General features: G+C 41.6%; 1 protein-coding gene across 1 annotated transcript in view; it reads right to left on the bottom strand.

Moving 5' to 3' along the window:
* Window positions 1-429: 429 nt before the first annotated feature.
* Window positions 430-24,800, bottom strand: part of LOC124720513 — a 54,767-nt gene continuing 30,396 nt past the window's right edge. Inside the window, exons 2-4 of the mRNA XM_047245872.1 lie at window positions 24,598-24,678; window positions 14,184-14,264; window positions 430-1,755 (exon numbers count right to left, since the gene is read on the bottom strand). Of these exons, the coding sequence (XP_047101828.1) occupies window positions 949-1,755; window positions 14,184-14,264; window positions 24,598-24,678 (969 nt within the window). The 3' untranslated portion in view covers window positions 430-948. The remainder of the gene's footprint in view (window positions 1,756-14,183; window positions 14,265-24,597; window positions 24,679-24,800) is intronic.

Below are 24,800 nucleotides of genomic sequence, written 5' to 3'. Positions count from 1 at the left end.
TCTGGCGATTCTGCATCACTGCATCTGTGCGGCTGCAGTGTTGTTACGAGTAAAATTATAAATAACTTCTAACTTAACTCTCCCAGTGCCTGTTCGAAGACTGGAAGAACAAAGCAAGCTGAGAAACGATGAGCAAGTCAGAAGTACTCAGCACCCAGAACACTGCAATGAGTGTAGTAATGAAGGACTTGAAGCACAGCTACAAAGTCTCGCTCATAGCTGTCAAATGGTTAGACAGTGCACACATATATTATAGCTTTCCACCATTTGCTAGGGCAAGCTTTTGTAGGAAAAATTATGTTGACAAGACAGTCATATAATATACATACAACATATCAATTTGATGTATGTATTTATACTAAATACATCTGATGATGAGGCTGAAAGCCTTGAAATTGGTGATGGCAAAATAAAATGAAGAACATTAAATGCAGTCTTGAGGTAAACTTTCTTTCCCCGAATTATACATGAGGATTTTATCCTCTCAACACGGTACATGCTACAATTGAGAAGTAATCTTAACAAATTACAGTTGGTAACTTTCAAATAATGACTGTCTACAGCACAGAGCAATGTATCATAGTCTCAATCAACAGTTCCAGGTTAGACCAGCCTGAAGCACATAATGAGCTCTGCCAGAAGGTGTATGCACTAGGTGTGTGGAACCAAAGTCCAGCCATGACTGTGTGACCAAAGCTGGTGTAATTCCACAAAGCAAATCAGTTAACACTCCAATGCCTCCACGTGTCAGAAAATATATAGATTTACAGCTGGACACCCACCTACACAGTTCCTTACTCTCTGCATGCCTGAGGATCACAATCCCGAGTCTCAATTCCTCAAAGTGGTGCCGAGAAACGTTTCTCAGCCACCGATCGCGTGTGCGAGGTCGCTGAACTGCCCCCTCACGGGGAAGGGGGGTGGGGGTAGGGGTGGGGAGAGATTAATTCAATTGAATCCTGGTGGTCTCGCGAGGATCTTGAAGGACACTTGCCCCATACCGAGATACAGTTTAAATTTGTACCCCCTCAGTGCCCGGTAAGACTTCTCGTCGATAACGAGAACCAGCGACGTGCCATCGTCCGCATCTTTCCTGCTGACGGCCTTCCATTCTGCAGATGGCACGCCTATATTCTGCTTCTGCAGAAGTGCCAGAATCTCGGGGGTGCCCTTCTTGCTCGCAGGTTTCGGGATCCAGACGAGAACCTTCGCCAGCCGCATCACGGCGTTGGCAGGCCCGACCTTCAGCCTGGCACCTCCCCACGGGCTGATGTCGGGTATCGTCTCCTCCAGCCACACCGCCGTCCACTTGTTGGCGCAAATGAAATACGAGGCCCCGTCGGTGCACCGAGCAGACAGGAACTGCAACGGCTGCGTGCCACCGGACAGCTCGATCCTGTCGAGCAGGGCATCCTGCAGCGCATCGTGCTGCTCCTCGGTGATCTTAACCGACGGGAACCCTCTGCAGACGACGGCCATCCTCACGGAGGTCGTCGGGTCCCCGCACGGAGACGCGGGGCCGTCGCTCGGGTTTTGCCCCGGTTCCGAATGACCGGCTTCCTCTCCTGGAGACACCTCCAGTTTGCCATTCGTCGCACCCACGGGCCTGGAGTTTGGAGCTACCTTAGCCGGAGCTCTCCCTCTCTGCGATCGTTCAGATCTGGGAATCACCTTCTCTCCTGCTGCCAGTGCCCGCTGCATTCTCAATTTGCGCTTCTGAGCTCCACTCCGCTGTCTTTTTCCACGCTGCTGTTCCTTAAATGAGAAGTTAAAATACAGGCGTACGTCATAAATAAGAAGTGCAACAGATGCATAATTTTCAGTTGTTAAACATATAATAATAATCTGTAGAAATTACGAGGGCTATCCTGAAAGTAACCTCCGTTTCAATCTAGCACGAGAAGCAGTGAGGGGGACAGAACAGTCACTACATTTACCCTGGTCACTAAGCTCAGCGTGGAAGCCACACTTCATTGCTTCTCATTCACTTACCGTATCCACTGAACTTTAACCACAACAGCAGAACAGTAGTGGAATATTCACTACTCTGAATCAGTGAAGCACCTGATACATACGTATCTTTTCAATTTACCGATTGTCTTCTTGGTTTTTTTTTTTATTTGGCAATGACAATTTTTGGTAGAAAGCTGACACTACTGATTGCTAATAAGAGAATTTTGCATAATTCTGGAATTACATTTCACATGTGGCAAAGTTAATAATGTTAGATAAAAATACAAAAGTACAGGACATTCCACTGTTTACATCACATAATCAAAAATTTCAGATACAGTTTGCTTCTTTCACAAAAACTAATAATGACTATGAATGTAGATTGACATTGTACTTCTAAATTTATGTGGGCAAGCTTTGAAGTCTGATATTAGCAGAATAATTAATAACTAAAATCAATGTACAAAACTTAAATTTTAAGCTGGTTCACTTAGGATTCTAACATAAAACATGATTTTATAGGAAAAAGCAGAGATTAATTAATCAAAAATCTATAATGTAAAACACTGTTATACTTTTATAAAATACAAATGCCCTGTATGGTTCCATTTGTCACATTATTTCACACCAACTTGGAAAAGGCTGTATTATTTTTTGCCTTGCATATTGAAGCATAAATCTTAAGAAAGATTGTATTGTTGTTCTTTTATAAATACCCAGTAACAGCTCATTCAAAAGTAACTAATGATCCCTTATATTCAACATTTGCTGCATGCATCACTGACATGGGCTGAATTTATATAGATTTTGCGCTACAAATATCAGCTTCCTACATTGTTCCTCAAATTAATAATTTTGAATAAACAAAGTGTATTCAAAAACTAGGGTACATTTGGCATTAAAAAATTCAGCTCATTAGGAAAGGTTTTCATCAACAATAATATTTTACTATATATCAACTTTACTTTTCCACATAATTGCCATTTACATCTCTACACTTTCTGTAACACTACACCAGCTTCTTTAACTTCTCTCACAGGAGTCTTCAACTGGCCACTGAATAAGTTGGTAACACCAGTCTTGAGTTCGTCATTTATTACCCACCCAGCCACTTCTTCAAATGCAAAAAGAAGAAATAGTCACTTGGTACAAGGCCATGACTGTATAGAGGATGCTCAAAACGTTCACAACAAAAATCTTGAATCTTCTCCTTGGTTCTGGCAGTGTGTGAAGGTGTGCATTATTGTAATGGAGGATTAAACCACACGACATTTTCCCACTGCATCGATTACGGATTGCATGTCTCAGTTCGGTCAGCATTTCACAGAATACATCAGCTGCTATTGACCCATGGTACATGAAATCAATCAAAAGGATGCTCTTTTTTCCCCAAAAAATGATAGCAAGCACTTTTCAATTCGAGAACACAGATTGCTTAAACTTATTTGGTTTGTTTTGATTCTGCACTGGTGTACGATATCCATATCTTGTCGGTCGTAACAATGTGGGAAACAAATTCATCTCCTCCTTGTCTATAGTGCTCCAAAAACTGTCTGTACTGTGTTTTCTCTGCTCTTTGTGCTGATCAGTGAGCATTTTTGGAGCCTCCCTCACACACAGTTTGTGGTATCCAAGCTGTTCAGTGTCAATTCTGTAAACTGCGATTCAAGCAACATTTTGGAATTCATTAGCCAGATAAATAATCATCAATCGCTGATTGCTTAGAAGTTTTCAGTTCACTTTTATCAACAATGTTGCTAGTATAAATACTGCTCATCATGGACATTTGTACAGCAAATTTGAAATTATTGACACCATTTTTGAACGTGTTTGTCATCCATTTTTCAGGTTCGTGTAGTAGGCACAACTCACGACATATTTCAGCAGCTTAAGATCCTTTCGCCAGCAAAAATCTTAGCACCTCCCGCACTTCACAAATGGCGGAATCTACAATTGTCTTGGCCATTGTGATCTGCTCTCATCAACTGGCAAATGATACTGAATCAAACGAACATTGCAGTTGTTTCCTAAAGAGTCAGTAGACAGGGCTGCATGTGTGAAACTTCATTCAGACCTACAGTCAGTTAAATGTTAGTCACCAGACCTTAGTTTTAGAACATGCCTTGTATGTTGAAAGGATATCAATATTAAAACTTCGAAATGAGTATTACAATACTGAAGATCCTGCCAAACATGAAATCCACTGTGTAATACAGATTTCAGTGGCAAAAAACTTCAAAACTGTTGACATTTTTTGCAAATATTGTATGGTTTCTGGGTGGTGACTGTTACAACACGGGGGCATTCCAGAGAGCGGGCATAGAGATCCCGACAGAGGGAAGTGAGACACATTGAAACTGCCAACCTCACCCGTGGCCAGTTATCAGGAAGGAGACGTCCCTCATTTGCAAAGAGCAGGGTATACGGGATGGCCAGGGAATCGGTGAATGGTGATGGCGTAAGAAACCAGGAGCTGGCTCCATCATATTTGTAGAGAGGGAATCCCCACTTCTGTGAGGAGACTGTCAATAGCAAGATGCACTCCACAATGGTGAACAGGGTCAGGTATTTTCAGAGTGGAAGGAGCCACTGAACTGTAAACCTGTCTACCTCAATCTAGTTTGGACAAAACCAGCGCACAGTAAAGATGGAGAAGAGTAGCACGGTCAGCCCCCCCCCCCCCCCCCCCCCCACTGATGTGTGAACCAGGAGGTGGAGAGCATTAAGCTTCCGCATACATGTACCGTATTTACTCGAATCCAAGCTGCACCTAAAAAATGAGAAAAAAAAAAAAAAATTTCCCGAATCTACGCCGCACCTGAAATTTGAGACTCGAAATTCAAGGGGAGAGAAAAGTTTTAGGCCACACCTCCAAATCGAAACAAAGTTGGTCCATTGTAATATGAGACACAATTTAGATTGAATGAATGACGATACACCTACAGTAGTTTCGTTCGAGTCGTAAGCTTAGCAGTTAAGCTTTACCAGGTAGCCATGCCATGCATCAGGCGCTCCATCCGTATTTATACGCGTACCCTTCCTTTTTCACGTGCTTCGCCTGGTTTGAATCGATTGCTTATTTTGCTTTGATCAGATAAGTGCCGTTTTCTTTGTAATAGGTGTTTACGTCACTCTAAGCTGAAAATGCATTACTGTACTGTGTCATGCATTGTTTGTTGCATTCTGATAGTGCGTGTTTACGAACTGTCACAGCTCGCGGCATGGCTTGCTTTTGTGCACGCTACCGCCGCTTACAATTAAAAAAAAAAAAAAGATAGAGAGGAATCGTCTCATTAGCGAAAAAATGGCAAGAGACTGCTACTTGTTGTTACTTACACTGCTGCTTTCTTTGATAATGATCAACAAGAACCAAACAATAGACCGCGTATGATAGAACATGTTCTGAACAAGAGTTACGCGAAAATTTTTCTCCGTTTGAAAATCTTTGCGGCCACTTCTTTGGTACATCAAATTCTACACAGAAATTAGAGTAATCTTACATTTAAAAATCTAGTCAGTTGCCGTGCTTCATTTCTGACTGTATCACTATTAGGCACAAGAATAATACGAATATAAACATGAAACGATACGTATATTCTTCCGCGTTTGCTGTTGTCTCACTCTAGTTTCGTAGTTTATTAGGCAGACAGGGTTTAAATGAGATAGAAGCAAACACGAAAGAATACATGGCAAAATGTTTATATTCGTATTATTCTTATGATGAAGAGAATACTGCATGTGATTTGCAATTCATAAAAGTTCCTATTAGCAACCATCTCTTCTCACAGGTAGGAAAAAAAATCAGAACGTAGAGTTGGCCATATTGACAAACATCTCAAACAGTCTTGCCAGTCGGATTTTCGTAGTACATTGAAATGCTGCTACATTCGAAGATGAACAATACGGAATTTGTATTTACTTCGTTGGATAATGTATGAAAATGCAGTGGTCGAAAATCGGGGCGGAGAAAAAAAGCTCGTCTTCCACCTTTTTTTTAATTTATTTACTAACGCAGAGAATTTGGCGCCAGAATTTATCTTTGTGCCTGCAAAGCATGCCTGTGTAGCGCTACATATATTCGACGGCAGAAGTTAGTTGTGGCGGCACCTACCAACATATTTCAGAACTTCCGCTTACTTTGCACTTGATTCTAAGCCGCAGGCGGTTTTTTGGATAACAAAAACCGGAAAAAAGTGCGGCTTAGATTCGAGTAAATACGGTAGTCTTCAGGTGGTGGATATGGGGACCCAACATCAGCATTTTATCAAAAATAAGGCCCAAGAAAAGGGACTGCACTACAACATCTAGGAGCTGGTCACCTAAATAAAGTTCTGGATCAAGGTGTGCTGTGGGTCGACGAAAAATGCATAACCTGGGTTTTGGAGGTAGAAAAATGGAAGCCATGGGAGACTGAGTAAATGATCAGTTGGAGACCGTCCTTCCCGGAAGCCACACTGATACGGGGACGAAAGGTCCTGAGATACGAGTACCGTATTTACTCGAATCTAAGCCGCACTTTTTTTCCAGTTTTTGTAATCCAAAAAAATGCCTGCGGCTTAAAATCGAGTGCGAAGTAAGCGGAAGTTCTGGAAAATGTTGGTAGGTGCCGCCACAACTAACTTCTGCCATCGAATATATGTAGCACTACACAGGCACGCTTTGCAGGCACAGAGATAAATACTGGCGCCAAATCCTCTGCGTCAGTAAATAAATTTAAAAAAAGGTGGAAGACGAGCTTTTTTCCCCGCCCCGAGTTTCGACCACTGCATTTTCATACATTATCCAACGAAGCAAATACAAATTCCGTATTGTGCATCTTCGAATGTAGCAGCATTTCAATGTACTACGAAAATCCAACTGGCAAGACTGTTTGGGATGTTTGTCAATATGGCCAACTCTACGTTCTGAATTTTTTCCTACATGTGAAAAGAGATGGTTCCTTATAGGAACTTTTATGAATTGTGAATCGCATGCAGTATTCTCTTCACCGTAAGAATAATACGAATATAAACATTTTGTCATGTATTCTTTCGTGTTTTCTGCTAACTAATTTAAATCCTGTCTGCCTAATAAACTACGAAACTAGAGTGAGACAACAGCAAACGCGGAAAAATATAGATATCATCCCATGTTTATATTCGTATTATTCTTATGCCTAATAGTGATACAGTCAGAAATGAAGCACGGCAATTGACTAGATTTTTAAATCTAAGATGACTAATTTCAGTGCAGAATATAATGTACCAAAGAGGCATCTGCGAAGATTTTCAAAAGGAGAAAAATTTTCGCTAAACTCTCATTCAGAACATCATCTATCATACGCGGTCTATTATTTGGTTCTTGTTGATCATTATCAAAGAAAGCAGGAGTGTAGGTAACGGCAAATAGCAGTCTCTTGCCATTGTTTTGCTACTGAGACGATTATCCCCCCCCCCCCTCTTTTTTTTAGTTGTAAGCGGCAGTAGCGTGCACAGGAGCAAGCCATGCCGCGAACAGAGACAGGTCGTAAACACTCATTATCAGAATGCGACAAACAATGCACGACACAGTACAGTAATGCATTTTCAGCTTAGTGTGACGTAAACACCTACAACAAAGAGAACGGCATTTATCAGATCAAAGAAAAATAAACAATCAATTCAAACCAGATGAAGTACGCGAAAAAGGAAGGGTACCTGTATAAATACGGATGGAGCACCTGACGCATAGCAATGGCTACCTGGTAAAGCTTAACTGCTAAGCATACGACTCGAACCAAACTACTGTAGCTGTATCATCATTCATTTGACCTAAATTGTGTCTCATATTACAATGGACCAACTTTGTTTCGATTTGAAGGTGCGGCCTAAAACTGTTCTCTCCCCTCGAATTTCGAGTCTCAAATTTCAGATGCGGCTTATATTCGTGAAATTTTTTTTTTCCTTGATTTCGAGTCTCATTTTTCAGGTGTGGCTTAGATTCGAGTGCGGCTTAGATTCGAGTAAATACCGTACCAGACATAACCGGAAGCTAACCATCATCTCGAGCAGTTTACAAAGTACAATCGTTAGGCTAATCAGGCGGTAGCCGTCACAAGATGTCGAGTTCTTCCCGAGTTTAAGGACAGGGATAACTACACTGTCTCGCCATTGCAAGGGCAAGGCACCTGTGAGCCAAATGCGGCTGAAGACCCTGAGCAGATATTGCCTCTGAGTGGAGTCCAGGTTGTGGATGGAATTCACAGCTGGAGTCATGTCACATGAAGAGATAAAGCCTGCAAGAATTCCCATTCAGTGAAGGGTTCACCCTGGTGGGGGTTCAAACAGAGGGGAGTCTGTTCAACTCAGCATTTCTGCAGGAAAAATGTAGCAGGAAGGGGGAGAACGCCAATGCTGTTGCAGTGTGTCACAAGGTGTATTGCATAGACCAATGGAGCAGTACACGGAGCAACCTGAAGGGTAAGATCCTGGACAGTTGATCGTCACTGATGGAACAGAATACAATGGAGCTTGGACCAAACCTGTAATGAGAAGGCATACATCCCCACGGAGGAAACATAGCACTCCTATCATTCCTGCTTAACACTTAAAAGCGAGGAGGTCGGTCTGCGAAGGGTGTTGTTTAAATCACTAAAGCACGTGTCAGCAGTCCTGGACAGTGACCGCTACGGCCTCGGTCCACCATGCTACCGATCGACAACAAAGGGAACCGGTGGATAGGAGGATAGCAGTGGCAGCAGCATGAAAAATAGTGGCAGAGAGACCCTGCACTACCACATCAATGCAATTCGACAGAGAGGCGTATAAGTGCACAGCAGATGTATATAAAGGACAACTGGCCGTGCAAATGCGCAACAATGGTGGCAGGGGACTGACTGATTCACCAGAAAGTGGTTACTGTCCCAAAGATCATTATGGGGTGATAGGGAAGTCACGAGAGCAGGGAAGGAGGTTATGAGATCGATAGCAGTAAATGTGCCACGAGCGGCACTGAAGTGGGTAGCGGAACCCTCACTGAGAGACACAAATCAACGTCTGTATTAAGTTAGTCAATTAGAAGATCCCTATCTGTCGAAGTGGCACTCTCCCACATGGGATGTCGTGCATGGAAGTCCTCGAGGAGGACATAGGGGATGGGAGTTGCTGTATTCAATGTAAGGAAGTAGACTGCCTGGAGGGAGGTAGACATTGCAAACAGTGAATGCTGGGGCTGTTTGCACTCTAACCACTACTGCTTGCACATTGGTGCGAAGGGGGATCCAGTCACTAATGACATCGGTGCGAACCAAAGTGCAGACCCTTTAGATGCTATCTCGGGACCGACACGGTTCCGACAAAATGCCCAATAACTATAAAATGTTGGAGAGTGGTCATCACAGAAGAAAGCAGAACAATAGGAAACAAACTGTTGTATTTCCTGTAGATGACAATAATATCCAATGCAATTCCACTGGAATATCGTGTGGTGAGAGTCCAGGTTAGACATAAAGAAGCCAAGGGGAGGTCGTTTCACTCAGTCGCTGGTCTTCACCGACAAGGATAGGGTGACATCCACAGATAAAACATCAGACTCAACTGTGAGGGGCGAGATGACAACTCTGGGGCCACCAGGGTGATCTTGTCCTCGGACTTATGTTGTTTCTTATTTTTCTTCTTATACTACTTCTCTATCAGAAGTGGAGGAGGACAGGGCAATGAGGGAGAGCAGGCTTCTATAACGCCCAAAACTGCGAGAGCGCAGGAGACCATGGGACGATGGGACGCATAGATTGTGTATATTGTTGCTAAGTGTCATAGTAGGCTTCTGACATCAGACGTTACAGGAAGGGGGGAAGGGGGGAGGGAGTCCCAGGGGAAGCCCGATCACCGGCAGGTGCCAAAGAAGAGGGGCACTATTTCGACCAGAGAGAGGGAGCAGTTCCCAAAGGAGAAGGAATGGGAACCCGGAGGATGATGGGTAGGGGGGGGGGGGGGGGAAGGGAGAGGAGAAAGGGATGGGGCTGGGGTAAGGAAGGGGTAGGAGGGGGAAAGGATGCAACAGGGGGAAAAGCTCCTCAACAATGCTAGAAGGAGTAAGATATATATTTTTGGCAAGTCTCAGCACAACATAGACTATCCAGGAACTTGTACTCTTGGGTCTTCTTTTCTCTCTAGTAAGCTGGGCAATATGGTGACCAAGGAGAGGGGCGGTCATGACAACTGACACACACAGGTGGCAGAACACAGGGGCTTCCTTCACACAGTGGGTATTCACAGTTACCACAAAGAGGGTCCACCATCCAGCAGGAAGACATATGCCCAAAACGCAAGCACCGAAAACACCTCATGGGTGGTGGGACGTACAGCTTCTCATAACCTTTATCTTATCTGGGAGGGTATCTTCCTTGAGAGCCAGAATGAAGGCACCAGCATCAATGTGCTTGTCTTTACGACTCTTCTGCACACATTGAACAAAACTGACACCATGTAGCTCCAGATTGCCCTGCATTCTTCATCAGTTTGCAGGATGAGGTCCCTATGAAAAATCACTCCCTGGACCACATTCAGAGACTGGTGAGAGGTAATAGACTAAGACATTGCCAAGACAATCGCAAGCATGAAGAGCTGCAGGACGGAAGAAGAAGCTTTGATCAAGAAGGAGCCCGACCGAATCTTTTGGAGTGACTCCACTTCACCAAACCTTGTCCTCTATATTCTCAACAACAAAAAAAATGGCTTTCTGGCAATGAATGTGTCCCTCTCCATCCTAGTACAGACGAGGTATCAGGGAAAGCAGCCATTGCCAGGAGTTCCTATACCCCAGGCACACAAGCAACGACTTCTTGGCATAAATGGGAAGGGGACAGCTCAGGTATCAGTAGTGCGATCCCTGCATTGTTAGGTGGGCTCAGCCAGATGGGTGCATACCAGCCCCACCACACACAGCGGCTACATGTGCTGGTGACCCAGTAGGGTGGAGGGGGGCTACGGCAGCAAAGGAAGAGAGGAAGGAAGGAGGAAGAGGAATCCACTATGTAGATGTTTGGGAGGGAGTTCTTCCCAAAGGGTTTACACAAAAAACAGAAAATGTAGAAATGGAGGTCAAACCCCAATCGGTGATCTAAATGGCAAAAAGGATGAAAGAGAACAGGCTGGATGAAACTAATCTGGAGGCAATACAGGGAACCAAGAGGATAGCCAGGTCGACATAAATCAGAACACGGAAAGAGGGGAAGGATGGGGAAGCAGGAAAGAAGTGAGGATAGGGAGGGAAGGGCATTGTGAAGGAAATACAGCCAGGGAAGGAAGAATGGACTGTAATAGCTCAGAGCCCTGTGTGCATCAAACACAAACTCATAAAAGAACCGTGAGCTCCGCCCCCAGGGGGAACTTTATTAACACACTTTCTCCAGACAGTTTACATCTATCATTAAGAATATTTCAGTTCAGCATGTTCAGTATCTCTGTGACATTCTCCCACATATTAAACAAACCTATGACCACTTGTGCTGCCATTCTCTGTATACGTTCAATATTCTCTGTTAAGACCTATTACGTTCAGGTGCCGTACACTTGTGCAAGTTTCAGGAACCGGTCATATGACTGATTTGTAAGCAATCTCCTTTGTACACTGATTGCACTTCACCAGTATTCTACCAATAAATTGATGTCTACCACCTGCTTTACCCATGACAACCTATGTGATCATTCCATTTCACATCCCTACAACATTTTACCCCAGGTATTTGTATGAGTTGGCTGATTCCAACAGTGACTCACTGACATTATATTCATAGGATACTACTTTTTTTTGTTTAGGAAGTGTCAAGTTTTACATTTATGAACATTTAGAATAAGTTGCCAATCTCTGCACCATGTTGAAATATTATCAAGAACTTATTGAATATTTATGCAGCTTCTCTCAGACAGTATTTCATTACAGATAACTGCATCACCTGAAAAAATCCTGATTGGACTATTGTCTGCAAGGTCATTAATATACAATATGAACAGCAAGGGTTGCAACACAATGCTTTTTGAAAATCAAGAAATACTGCATTTACCTGGCTGCCTTGAGCCAAAGCTTTCAGAACGCCATGTGAGAAAAATGTGATCAATGTTTTTGGTATTATGCTTTTTGGAATTGAGGAGGTAATTTTGTTCAAGATACCTCATTATGTTTGGGCTCACAACATGTTCTAAGATACAACAACAAATCAATGCCAAATATATTGGAATATAGTTTTGTGGATCACTTCTACTACTTTTCTAGTAGAAGGATGTAACCTGTGCCTTTTTTTTAAACTGGGCACGGTTTTTTGTTCGAGGGACCTACAATAGATTATAGTTAAAAGAGGGACTAACTCAACTGCAAATCCCGTACAGAATCTAAAAGGGATTCCATGGGGACCTGAATCTACGTTAAAATTTAACGATTTCAGCAGTTTCTGAATACCTTTGACAATAATACTTATTTCATACATCTTTTAGGGATACGATGATTACATTGTGGCATTTCTCCTGGGTGTTCTTAGTAAAGGAACTAGTTTTCATGGCCACAAAAGAAATTTAAGTTTTCCACATCACCTATTAGTGATCTCTAGTAAAGCGTGTTTCTTTGAAGAATCAAACTACCAGGTACAAACAGCTTCACACTGCTGATTACTTTACAAATGAAGTAATGAGTTACTTATTTTATGTCGAGCAAGTAAACAAACGATGTTTAGAAAAGGTTCAAAATTATATTAGAAGTTATCGGAAGTAACTAAATACTCTCATTATCAAAGCATTTTGAATTTGGTCAATTGTAATTACATGAAATATTAAGAATCAAATTTTTGTTGCCCTAGACACCATTAGATAGGCAACCTCAAACTGAGAATGTGCACCATGAACCGGGTTACCAATTTAGTAACACAGATTCCAAGTTCAGCCAAGATTTAAAGTTTTAACAACACTCCTGGAAATTTCTTTATTACCAACATGTCACCACTGTCCGAAAACATCACACATTTAGAAATTTTTGTATAAAGATGCTGCAAACTGTTGTCACTAGAATGTAATGTCAGAAAGCTTTGATAACAATAACATGTCACATCACGTTGAAAAACTGACATTCTTACAACATTAATTTGAGCCACACACTACACGAAAGTTGACAAAATACATCCTAGTACTGAAACTACCGGAAATTCGGTGCTGATCTGACATGTGTATTCGAATATTTACCTTATTTACACTTTCCATAAAATTAAAATTTACTTTTGCTCTTTTATGAACGACAAATACATAACTCCATGACAAATTCTCAGAGCCAACAGATGCAATCATACAATAAATAATGAACAAAAACTAAGATTCCTGACATCTGGGTAGCATGCTGGAATTAGCTGTGATAAAACAACATTACAACATCTCAATGCCCATCTTCACTGTTCCTTACCCAACTGATTGTTTCCGAAGCAGAATCTCAAAGTGATTTGTAACAAATGACTAATTTCCCACTTTTTCTAGAGGAAGTCATAATCCTGTGTATACAGATCAAATGCGACAAGTGAATATGCTGTATACCAATGGTTTAATGTGCACGAAAGGTGGAGGAAAAATTTTCACCATGACAAACCTCCGTTATCTAGTAGTTGTCAACAAATGAATAAATCCATATAAAAACCAGTGTTTCACAACATCTCAATTGTTTCGCGCGAGATGGTGACCAAACAATTAGAGAACCTCCAAGTTCTGTTTTTATTGGGTACCTGTAGTCCTTTGGCAGAACCATAAATCTCTGTGCATAATTGGTGTTCCGTAAGATGCAGGCATTAACTTCTGAATGACACTGTCATCAGTGATGAAAGGCAAGTTTTCTATGCTAACACAGATGTAAAATAGCTGTTAAAGGTGATGGGGCAGCGAACACACAAATTTTTGCATCAGCACAAATGGGACGTATTTGAACACCAGCCCTGAACCCATACTTGGCTTCAAGTGATATGAAAAAGTAGTTTGCACCCCGCACTACTTTGATGCTGCCATTGTGGCTGCAAGCTCAGGTGACAGGATGTTATGACGAGAGAGTTTTTCAACTCATTACGGGAGCTGATAAATTTGAGATTCTTCTAAAATGTTTAGTATAACTATTACAGTACGTTATTTACAGTCTAACAGAGGTTGCTTTGTGGATAGTCTTCATAATATGAAACAGACTCTCCATAGAGATGGCATGGCAACTGGGGTAACTTAGTTTACACTAAGAGTCAGATTTCAGAAAAATACCTTTTCCACCACCTCTGACACTTTGGCTTCTTCTTCTTCGCCATTGATGGAACTTCCATTCACAGATAAGCATGCAGGTATCTGAAATTAGAAAGGGGTAAAAAGAAACTGAGAAGTGCTACAGCATTAAAAATGTAAGAGAGACAATTATACTGATGTCTCCCTTAAAACTTCAAACAGTGTAAATGTATCAAAATACAGTTATGTGGATTTTTCCTATAAAACTTCAAACAGCTCAATAAATTCAGATTCCCCAGTCTCACAATGAAAGTATCGCATACCTCAATAAGCAGTGACTCACACTGCAGAAACTGAAATAATTTTCGGCATATATTTCTATGAGGAAATTCAGCACAGTTACTTGATTCACGCCTAGAACATGCACAAACTAATTTCAATGACTTCGTTTGAGACAGCTTTTCATGTAGCTGTAAAATCACTGGTGTAATATCAAATACCAACAACGGTCACAGAATGAATTTTGTTTCTGCAGTGGAGTGTGATATGGAAACTTCCTGGCAGTAGTATTCAGCTGACTTTTTATGGTTCCTAGTGAAATATTTCAGTAAAATTTTCATTCACTGTATTAATTTCATTGGATGTTCCAGTGGCAGCTTGTATGTTTGGTTTTAGCTTCAGAACTGTGTGAAGTTTTGGTGGTATTGGTATTAGTTCTTGTTTAGTAGTACTGATAGAAGTTGTTGCTTTCTTAGAAGAGAGAGAATTTCGAGATCACTAACAAGAGATCTTTGAAAGTTCTACTGTTGTAACTGAACTTAGGTAATGTAGACGTTTATTTTTTTCAGTAACTTAAAATTTTATTTTGCGTGACAAGTGTGGGCATCGTCACAGGTTTGTGAGTAGTGGGTTACGGTGTGGGATTTGTTCAAGGTATTTTCTAGAAGGGGGCGGGTGGGAGGAATGCAGTGGAGAAGCCAGTGGGCATTCATTCATGCGAAATACTCTCCTGGGAATACAGAATCTGAAGTATAAATAAGTTGATAGAGGAGCAGGAGCATAAGATCTGTGCCCTTCAAGTGCAGTTACAAGACACAAAGGAGGTACTAGATAGGTTGAGGAAGGTGAAGGGTGCTGGGGAAACTGTAACTGGCTGTTGGTAAGAAGGCACCTAGGAGGACGTGCTATTCAGATAGCTGTACGTTGTGGATATGCAATAGATTTGACCAACTGTCAGAGCTGAGTGGAGAGGAGCCTCTTGTAGATGTAAGCGTGGGAAACATGCAGCAGTAGGACACCTAAGTCAGTCACAAATTCTAACAGAAAGAAGGAGGTTCTGCTGCTAGGTAAATCACACGGTAGAGGTGTGGGCCAGCAGTTGCAGGATGTGTTGGGGAATGGGGAGTGAGTACCAGGTCATCAGCATTGTGAAGCATAGTGCACAGTTTGCTCAAGTGACTGACAGTACAGGGGAGTTATGTAGGAATTTTACAAAAGAGGATAAGGTAGTGATTGTGGGTGGAGGATGGTATAGCCTTGATAGGGACAAGGAACATGATGTAAGTGGTGACCTGGTAAAGATATCTACTCAACCTGGTGGCACTAATGTGCACTTTGTGCAACTGTTTCAGGGTCATGATTGGCCTCACCTTGATGTTGCTGTTACACGTGTTAACATGGGGCTGGAGAAGACACTGATGGCAGAGGGCACAGATTACATTGCAGTGATGTCTGTTGAGAATATCAAGAGATTGGATTTCACTAGGCATGACCTGCATCTCAATAGGTACGGAAAGGGAACCTCGCAAACCTTATAGGTGACAGTGTGGTGAGTGGTGGTGGGATCACTTGTGGAAAAATCCCTGTAGCAGTTGGTGTTAGAGCTGCATTTTTTTGGACTCAATTCAGCTGATAGGTATACCTGCTTAAGGGAAGTCCCTCTGACAAAGGAATCAGCTTCAGAAGTGGTCGGGTATCTAAGTACAGAAGGAATTAGCATATTTCATCAATTTATAAGAAGTATTACAGATAAAGTTAGTGAATTGCTTATATATGTTCAATCAGACATTACTGGTATAAAAAAAGCACCACTTTAATAATTTGACTATTCAGAGGCTTCCTTTACCAGAATACAGATTAGCTGGCTGTTTTTCAAGGAGTTCTTTTTGGACTGGGGGAGTGGCCATTTACGTAATTAGACACCATTCCGTTTGAGTCCTTAGCGTTAACACGGCACTACAGTCAACAGATATTTGAATGTTGTGCAGGGGCAGTTGAATTTAGTTGTTTATATGTCCACTAACCCTAACTATGACTTCAGAACATTTCTGCTCAAGCTAGAGAGGATTCTTGTTCACTTTATAGGAAGTACCAAAAATTAGTTATATGTGGTAACTTCAATATTAATTTTGTATGTGATTGTGCAAGGAAAAGGATGTTGCTAGATCTCCCAACTCATATGATCTGATGCAGACTGTTTTTTTCCAACAAAAGTGTAAGGGAAAAGTAGCACAGCCACAGACAGTAGTTTTATTCATTCTTCATTACTAGATGGGCATTCTGTTAGGAAATGGGTGAATGGCCTTTCAGACCATGATGCACAAATTTTAACACTAAAAGACTGAACAAACGTCTCATATAATTACCAACTATGCAGGAAAGGTAATCCATCAGCAACAGAGAGTGTATTAAACCCTGTTAAGAAGCAAGAATGGCAGGCTGTTTACAGTGCTGTTAGCACAGATGACAAATAAAATGCATTCCTTAACACACTTCCCATGCTCTTTGAGAGTTGCTTTCCATTTAAATATTCTAAACAGGGTACTAGCAATAAAAGGCAGTCTGGGTGGCTGACTAGCAGGATGGGGATATCATGTAGAACAAAGTGGGAATTCTATCAAAATGTTAGAAGAAGTCATAACATAGCTACATTAGTCCATTACAAGTACTGTAAGGTGCTTAAAAATGTTACTAGGAAGGCAAAGAGTATGTGGTATGCAAATAGAATAGTTAATTCACACAATAAAATTAAAACCATATGGTCGTTTGTGAAGGAAGTGTCTGGTCAACAATACTAGGTCAACAATATAAAGTCAGTTCGTAGTAAAAATATATCTGTTACTGGTAAGTCAGAATATGTACAGTATTCAACAATCATTTTCTCAGCATTGCTGGTGAATTAAATAAATACTTAGTTTCTACAGGGACTCATGTAACCTTTCCGATATTGACATCCAAAATACTCCTCTGTGATACTGAATCAATAATTGAATCACTGAAGACTAAGGACTCTCGTGGTTACGATGGAGTTCCTTTAAGAATGGTCAGTTTCCTGAACGATTAAAGTACTCAGCAGTAAAGCCGCTTTATAAAAAGGGAGAAAGGGATAATGTAGACAATTTTAGATCTATTTCTATGCCATCAGTGTTTGTTAAAGTTATTGAAAAGGCTGTTTATATAAGGATAATTAATTACTTTATATCACATAATTTGAGATCAAATCTAGAGTTTGGCTTTAGAAGTATTCTCTTTTCTCTGTGAGGTACTGGATGAATTAAACAAAAGGTTTCAAATGATAGGCATATTTTTTGATCTAACTAAGGAATTAGATTGTAATGATCACAAAATTCTGCTCCAGAAGTTGGACCATTAAAGAATATGGGAAGTAGCTCCCAATTGGTTCACCTCATACTTTAACAACAGACCGCAAAAGGTCATTATTCACAGTGTTGAGAATGGCTGTGCAGTGAGGTCTGAGTGGTGGGACTCGGTAAATTGGGGGGGGGGGGGGGGGGGCCCAAGGATCACTGTGGGGGTCACTCCTTCCCTTATTTATACTAGCTTCGTAGTGAAGGATGTTGTGTGCAACACTGGCCCGGTTTCAAATAGTGCACTTCATGATTGAAGTTTATGGCTTGTAGAAAATATACTAATGCCAAATCACAGAAGACTCAGTTTTTACAGTTTCTAACACACAATTCAACAATTTTTGGCTCAGAAACCATCATTTCAGGCAGTAAGTGGTGTAAGTTCATGAATCTCTTCTCAACCCCTGTCCACTAGTGTTTGTACTAGGCAGAAATCAAATTTGCATCTGGATCACTCTTTCTCGATTCATGAGCAGAAAGGTGTGCAGTATACTGCTGCATCCATTTTCAGTAAGTTACCACAAGAATTCAACAACCTTAGCAGTAATCCACATGTTTTCCAATTGAAACTGAAGAGTCTCCTCATGGGTAACTCCTCCTATTCTGTCAAAGAGCTCCTTGAAAAATTAAGCTGATTTCTATGTTATATTGTTGACTGCATTTACTTAAACATATGGCTTGTCATTTTTTGTATTCATAAACATTTTCTTTTATCTGTTATTACTTTAATTTTGTAATTTCATGTACTGACATGTTCCATGACCTCTGAGATTTGCTCCTCAATTTGGTCCTATGGAAGTAGAAGTGTAAAATAAAAAGTAAATTAAAACTGTGTGCTGGGTCTGGAATTAAAACTGCATCCTTTGCTTTATGCAGGAAGGTGCTTTCCCAACTGAACTATCCACACAAGTTGGAATCTGCCAGGGAGTTTCATCAACAAAGTTAATTAATGACCTGTTGTGAGAGTAGCAAACTCGTGAATTCCTTGTAATGCAATTTATGAAGGCAACATTTCCAGGTTGATAAGGCTTTGTTTCTCCTCTTTGCTGTTGCCACAAATATTTAGCTAATTTTTACAAATATGGCACAAATGATGAGGGTGTGGTTAGATTGGAATGCAACAAATGTTATGACTAAAGAAACCTGGTAGTGGTGATACACTGACCTTAACACAAGATCTAGGTTAGACTAGAATGCGTGTCTCACTTGAAAAAAATTTATGATCTCTGTCATCACATTTTTTACAAATATGTCATGAATTATAAGGTTGCAGTTACGTTAGTGCCTAACACCACAGCTTTATTAATTCAGCTGTCATAAATATTTGCTTCATCCTGAATGTGTCATGAATTTTATGGCTGTGGTCGGTTTGAGACCGAACAGTACAGGATGACTAATCTGTGTTCAAAATATTTGTCCATTTATTCTGACTGTGTTACGACTGTGGACGTTGTTGCAATATTCCTTTGTCTACTGCTGCAAAACACTGCTCTCTCACTGGCTGTGCAGAACCGGCAGTTGAAACACACCCTTTGCTTCCCACCATGCCTAATAGTGAGTGCTGACAACACTGCTACACAGAACACGCAACTATGCACACCACAGGCCCTGGTCTAGACAGGGTAGCTATTCAAACTTGGAAAAAAATATTCTCTGACAATTCCATGTAAGGGGGGGGGGGGGGGGGGGGTAACAGGTGGGGAGGGGTTTGAGCAGCTAACGTAATGACTTTTCTTTACTCTCCGCTATACTGTAGCAGCAGGTGGTAGCCATCAATTTATTGGTAGAATACTGGTGAAGTGCAATCAGTGTACGAAGGAGATTGCTTACAAATCAGTCATATGACCGGTTCCTGAAACTTGCACAAGTGTACGGCACCTGAACGTAATAGGACTAACAGAGAATATTGAACGTATGCAGAGAATGGCAGCACAAGTGGTCATAGGTTTGTTTAATATGTGGGAGAATGTCACAGAGATACTGAACATGCTGAACTGAAATATTCTTAAAGATAGATGTAAACTGTCTGGAGAAAGTGTGTTAGTAAAGTTCCCCCTGGGGGCGGAGCTCACGGTTCTTTTATAGGTTTGTGTTTGATGCACACAGGGCTCTGAGCTATTACAGTCCATTCTTCCTTCCCTGGCTGTATTTCCTTCACCGTGCCCTTCCCTCCCTCCCCTCACTTCTTTCCTGCTTCCCCATCCTTCCCCTCTTTCCGTGTTCTGATTTATGTCGACCTGGCTATCCTCTTGGTTCCCTGTATTGCCTCCAGATTGGTTTCATCCAGCCTGTTCCCTTTCATCCTTTTTGCCATTTAGATCACCGATTGGGGTTTGACCTCCATTTCTACATTTTCTGTGTTTTGTGTAAACCCTTTGGGGAAGAACTCCCTCCCAAACATCTACATTGTGGATTCCTCTTCCTCCTTCCTTCCTCTCTTCCTTCGCTGCCGTAGCCCCCCCTCCACCCTACTGGGTCACCAGCACGTGTAGCCACTGTGTGTGGTGGGGCAGGAATGTAACCATCTGGCTGAGCTCACCTAACAATGCAGGGATCGCACTACTGATACCTGAGCTGTCCCCTTCCCATTTATGCCAAGAAGTCGTTGTTTGTGTGCCTGGGGCATAGGAACTCCTGGCAATGGCTGCTTTCCCTGATACATAGTCTGTACTAGGATGGAGAGGGACACATTCATCGCCAGAAAGCCATTTTTTTTTTTTTTTTTTTTTTTTTTTTTTTTTTTTTTTTTGTTGAGAATATAGAGGACAAGGTTTGGTGAAGTAGAGTCACTCCACAAGATTCGGTCGGGCTCCATCTTGATCAAAGCTTCTTCTTCCGCCCTGCAGCTCTTCATGCTTGCGATTGTCTTGGCAATGTCTTGGTCTATTACCTCTCACCAGTCTCTGAATGTGGTCCAGGGAGTGATTTTTCATAGGGACCTCATCCTGCAAACTGATGAAGAATGCAGGGCAATCTGGAGCTACATAGTGTCAATTTTGTTCAATGTGTGCAGAAGAGTCGTAAAGACAAGCGCATTGATGCTGGTGCCTTCATTCTGGCTCTCAAGGAAGATACCCTCCCAGAGAAGATAAAGGTTATGAGAAGCTGTACGTCCCACCACCCACGAGGTGTTTTCGGTGCTTGCGTTTTGGGCATATGTCTTCCCGCTGGATGGTGGACCCTCTTTGTGGTAACTGTGAATACCCACTGTGTGAGGGAAGCCCCTGTGTTCTGCCACCTGTGTGTGTCAGTTGTCATGACCGCCCCTCTCCTCGGTCACCAGACTGCCCAGCTTACTAGAGAGAAAAGAAGATCCAAGAGTGCAAGTCCCTGGATCGTCTATGTTATCCTGAGACTTGCCAAAAAATATATTACTTGACTCCATCGAGCGTCTTTGAGGAGCTTTTGCCCCTGTTGCATCCTTTCCCATTCCTACAGCACATGTATGGGATAACACCCAGACAGTGAACTTACAATATTTCTGATTGGCTGTGTCACTTGAGAACCGCTAAACGTACATCGTGAACCGGGGCGCTCAAAGATGCAACAGTTTGGTCTATATATGTAATGATTTTTGTAAGAAGTTCTCAGTCTTCGTGCAGCTGCTTGAGCAACATCATTGGACTGCTCACACAGACGATGCCACAATTTTACAGGAGGAGAAGACGTACCCGCCCAACAGTGTATAAAGCAATAGACAGTATTACCATTGAAACCAAGAACTCTGTAGGTGCACAAGTCTGCCTGCATGGTCCTTCAGTGTTCTGTAGTGGTGTTCTTAACTTTACCATTACCGACAATGATGCCTTTTCCATTTCGGTGTTATTTGACTTAATAAAAAAAAAAAAAAAAAAAAAAGCCGTGGCTTTGTAAACTGAACTTCCTGTAAGTGTTCAGCATCTTATGATACAGTAAACAGTGTGCAGATCCATCTTTCGGTGTAAAATAATGAGATTCCTCGTACTGTCGATTGAAGTGCAAAGACATTCTTGGTGATACACAATGCCGACTCGCCTGAGTTGTCACATCAGTGTGACTGGACTGTGTATTTTTACGAGGGTTGACTGAAAAGTAATGCCTCCACCTTCGTAACTCCTCAACAGTTGGCAGCATTGGTATGCGCCAACTGGCTTGTTCTGTAGCCTCTTCTCTACAGCTCCAGTTGGTGGGAAGCCTTAGCATTGAATGGTTGTGTTGTTACAGTGTTAAATATGGAACCCTGCACAGACGGTCGATCAGTGCGATTTAAGCAACGTGCAGTCGTGGAATTCTTGACAGCAGAAGGTGTCACCACAAAGGAGATTCAGCAGAGAATGAAAGCAGTTTATGGGTGGGTGTGTGGATGTGAGTACTGTTCATAGTTGGGTGAGTAAATTTAAAGATGTTGAAACGGGAACATCTGACCTGCATGACAAACAGAGTTGGACGTCCTGTGACAGCAACCACCGAGTTTCACTAGCAAAATGTTGACAGATTGATTCAAGACAATCATTGTATCACTCAGAGAGAAATTGCAAGCACTTTCGGATTTCACTAGAATGTGTGGTCATGGTTTTTCCAGCTGAGGGCTGCATCTTGATTTTCTTTTTCTGGGGCGAGTCTTTGTGTCGATATTCCATATACTGATGTTTTGTGTCCTGGTTGTAATTGTGTTCCCATGTTTTGTCTCCTGTCACAGTTGAATGGAGAAAAGCGTCACCTTCATTCTCGTAACACGAGAGGAGTTCCTGGCAAATTTCGAGTCTGTGCACTTTCATTTGACGAGTCAGCATCTGCTGTACCCATCGTGCACAAATCTTCCGATAGCCAAGCAAGCTATAATGTGACCCACACGTTCTTGTGAAATGCCGATTGTGCTTGCAGTTTCTCTCTGAGTGATATGATGATTGACCTGAATCAATCCGTCAACATTTTGCTTGTCAAACTCTGTGTTTGCTGTCACAGGGCATCCAACTCTTTGTTTGTCATGCAAGTCAGATGTTCCCGCCTCAACATCTTTAAACTTACTCATCCAACTGTGCACAGTACTCACATCCACACAATCACCATAAACTGCTTTCATTCTCTGATGAATCTTCTTTGGGGTGACACCTTCTGCTGTCAAGAATTCCATGACTGCTCGTTGCTTAAATCGCACTAATCGACCATCTGTGCAGGGTTCCATACTTAACACTGTAACAACACAACCGTTCAATGCTAAGGCTTCCTGCCAACTGGAGCTGTAGAGAAGAGCCTACGGAACAAACCAGTATCTACCGCATACCAATGCTGCCAACCCTTGAAGAATTAAGAGAGTGTAGGCATTACTTTTCAGTCAACCCTCGTACATAAAATAAAAATTTCTGGTTGTGGAGATGCATATGACAGAAACCTCTGCGGATATTTAAATAGTGGTGCTGAAGAAATAGGAATTTGAGCAGCTACGTGATGTGGGTATAATGAACAGAATGTGTTTGGCAGCAGAAGAGAGTGAAGATTATGTGATGGAAGAACCCGTCATCTCACACACTGGGGCACTGAAATGCTTCAATCTGTTACCGGAGTGTGCAGGACTAAATTAGTGACTAGAGAAATGTTTTTACTTTACTGAAATTCAGAACAGTTGTTGGGAAAATAGCAAATGAAAAACAGAGCAATAGAATTGTTGATTTATTTACCACAAGTGATACAAAATACTGTTTTTTTTAGTGTAATTTTCTAAAGAAGTTGTTGGTAGGGTTGAGGTTGTTCTGGGAAATCTATAATTCTCAGGTAAATACATTTTACCTGGAAATCTCAGAGAATTTCAGTAATTCTGTAGAATCTTGTGGAATTCTGTGTTTTTAACCTAACATTGGAGCAATCATACAATAAATAATGAACAAAAACTAAGATTCCTGACATCTGGGTAGCATGCTGGAATTAGCTGTGATAAAACAACATTACAACATCTCGATTCCCTTCTTCACTGTTCCTTACCCAACTAACTGTTTCCGAAGCAGAATTTCAAAATGATTTGTAATAAATGACTAATTTCCCACATTTTCCAGAGAAAGTCAAAATCCTTTGTATACAGATCAAATGTGACAAGTGAATGTGCTGTATACCAATGGTTTCATGTACACGACAGGTGGAGGACAAATTTTGACAATGACAGAAAGTTGTGTTATCTTGTAGTTGTCAAATAACAAATAAATCCATTTAAAACCAGTGTTACACAACATCTCAATTGTTATCCAGAATTCTGAGTGTTTTGCGCAAAATGGCTACCAAACAATTAGGGAATCTCCAAGTTCTGTTTTTATTGGGTACCTGAAGTCCTTTGCCAGAATCATAAATCTCTGTGCATAACTGGTGTTCATTCAGATGCAACATTAATTTACTGAATGACATTGTCACCAATGATGAAAGGTAAGTTTTCTATGCTAACACAGATGTAAAATAGCAGATAATGGTGTTGGGGCGGCGAACACAAAAACTTTTGAATCAGCAGAAACGGGACGTATTTGAACATCAGCCCTGAACCCATACTTGGCTTCAAGTGATATGAAGAAGTGGTTTGCACCCCCCCCCCCCCCCACCCCCCCCCCCCCACCCCGTACTTTGATGAATTTGAAGATGCTGTCACATTGTGACTAGACTGTTTTTCAACTCATTAAGGGAGCTGGTAAATTTGAGATTCTTCTAAAAAGTTTGGTATAACTATTACAGTATGTTATTTACAGTCAAACAGAGGTAGCTTTGTGGATAGTCTTCATAATATGAAACACACTCTCCATAGCAACTGGAGTAACTTAGTTTACACTAAGAGTCAGATTTCAGAAAAATACCTTTTCCACCACCTCTAACAGTTTGGCTTCTTCTTCTTCGCCATTGATGGAACTTCCATTCACAGCTAAGCAGGCAGGTATCTGAAATTAGAAAGGGGTAAAAAGAAACTGAGGAGTGTTACAGCATTAAAAAGGTAAAAGACACAGTTATACAGATGTCTCACTTAAAACTTCAAATATTGTAAATACCTCAATACATGGGT

This window comes from Schistocerca piceifrons, chromosome 11 (assembly GCF_021461385.2).
Source record: "Schistocerca piceifrons isolate TAMUIC-IGC-003096 chromosome 11, iqSchPice1.1, whole genome shotgun sequence".
Lineage (NCBI taxonomy): Eukaryota > Metazoa > Arthropoda > Insecta > Orthoptera > Acrididae > Schistocerca > Schistocerca piceifrons.
This window is presented reverse-complemented; position numbering and strand designations above follow the sequence as displayed.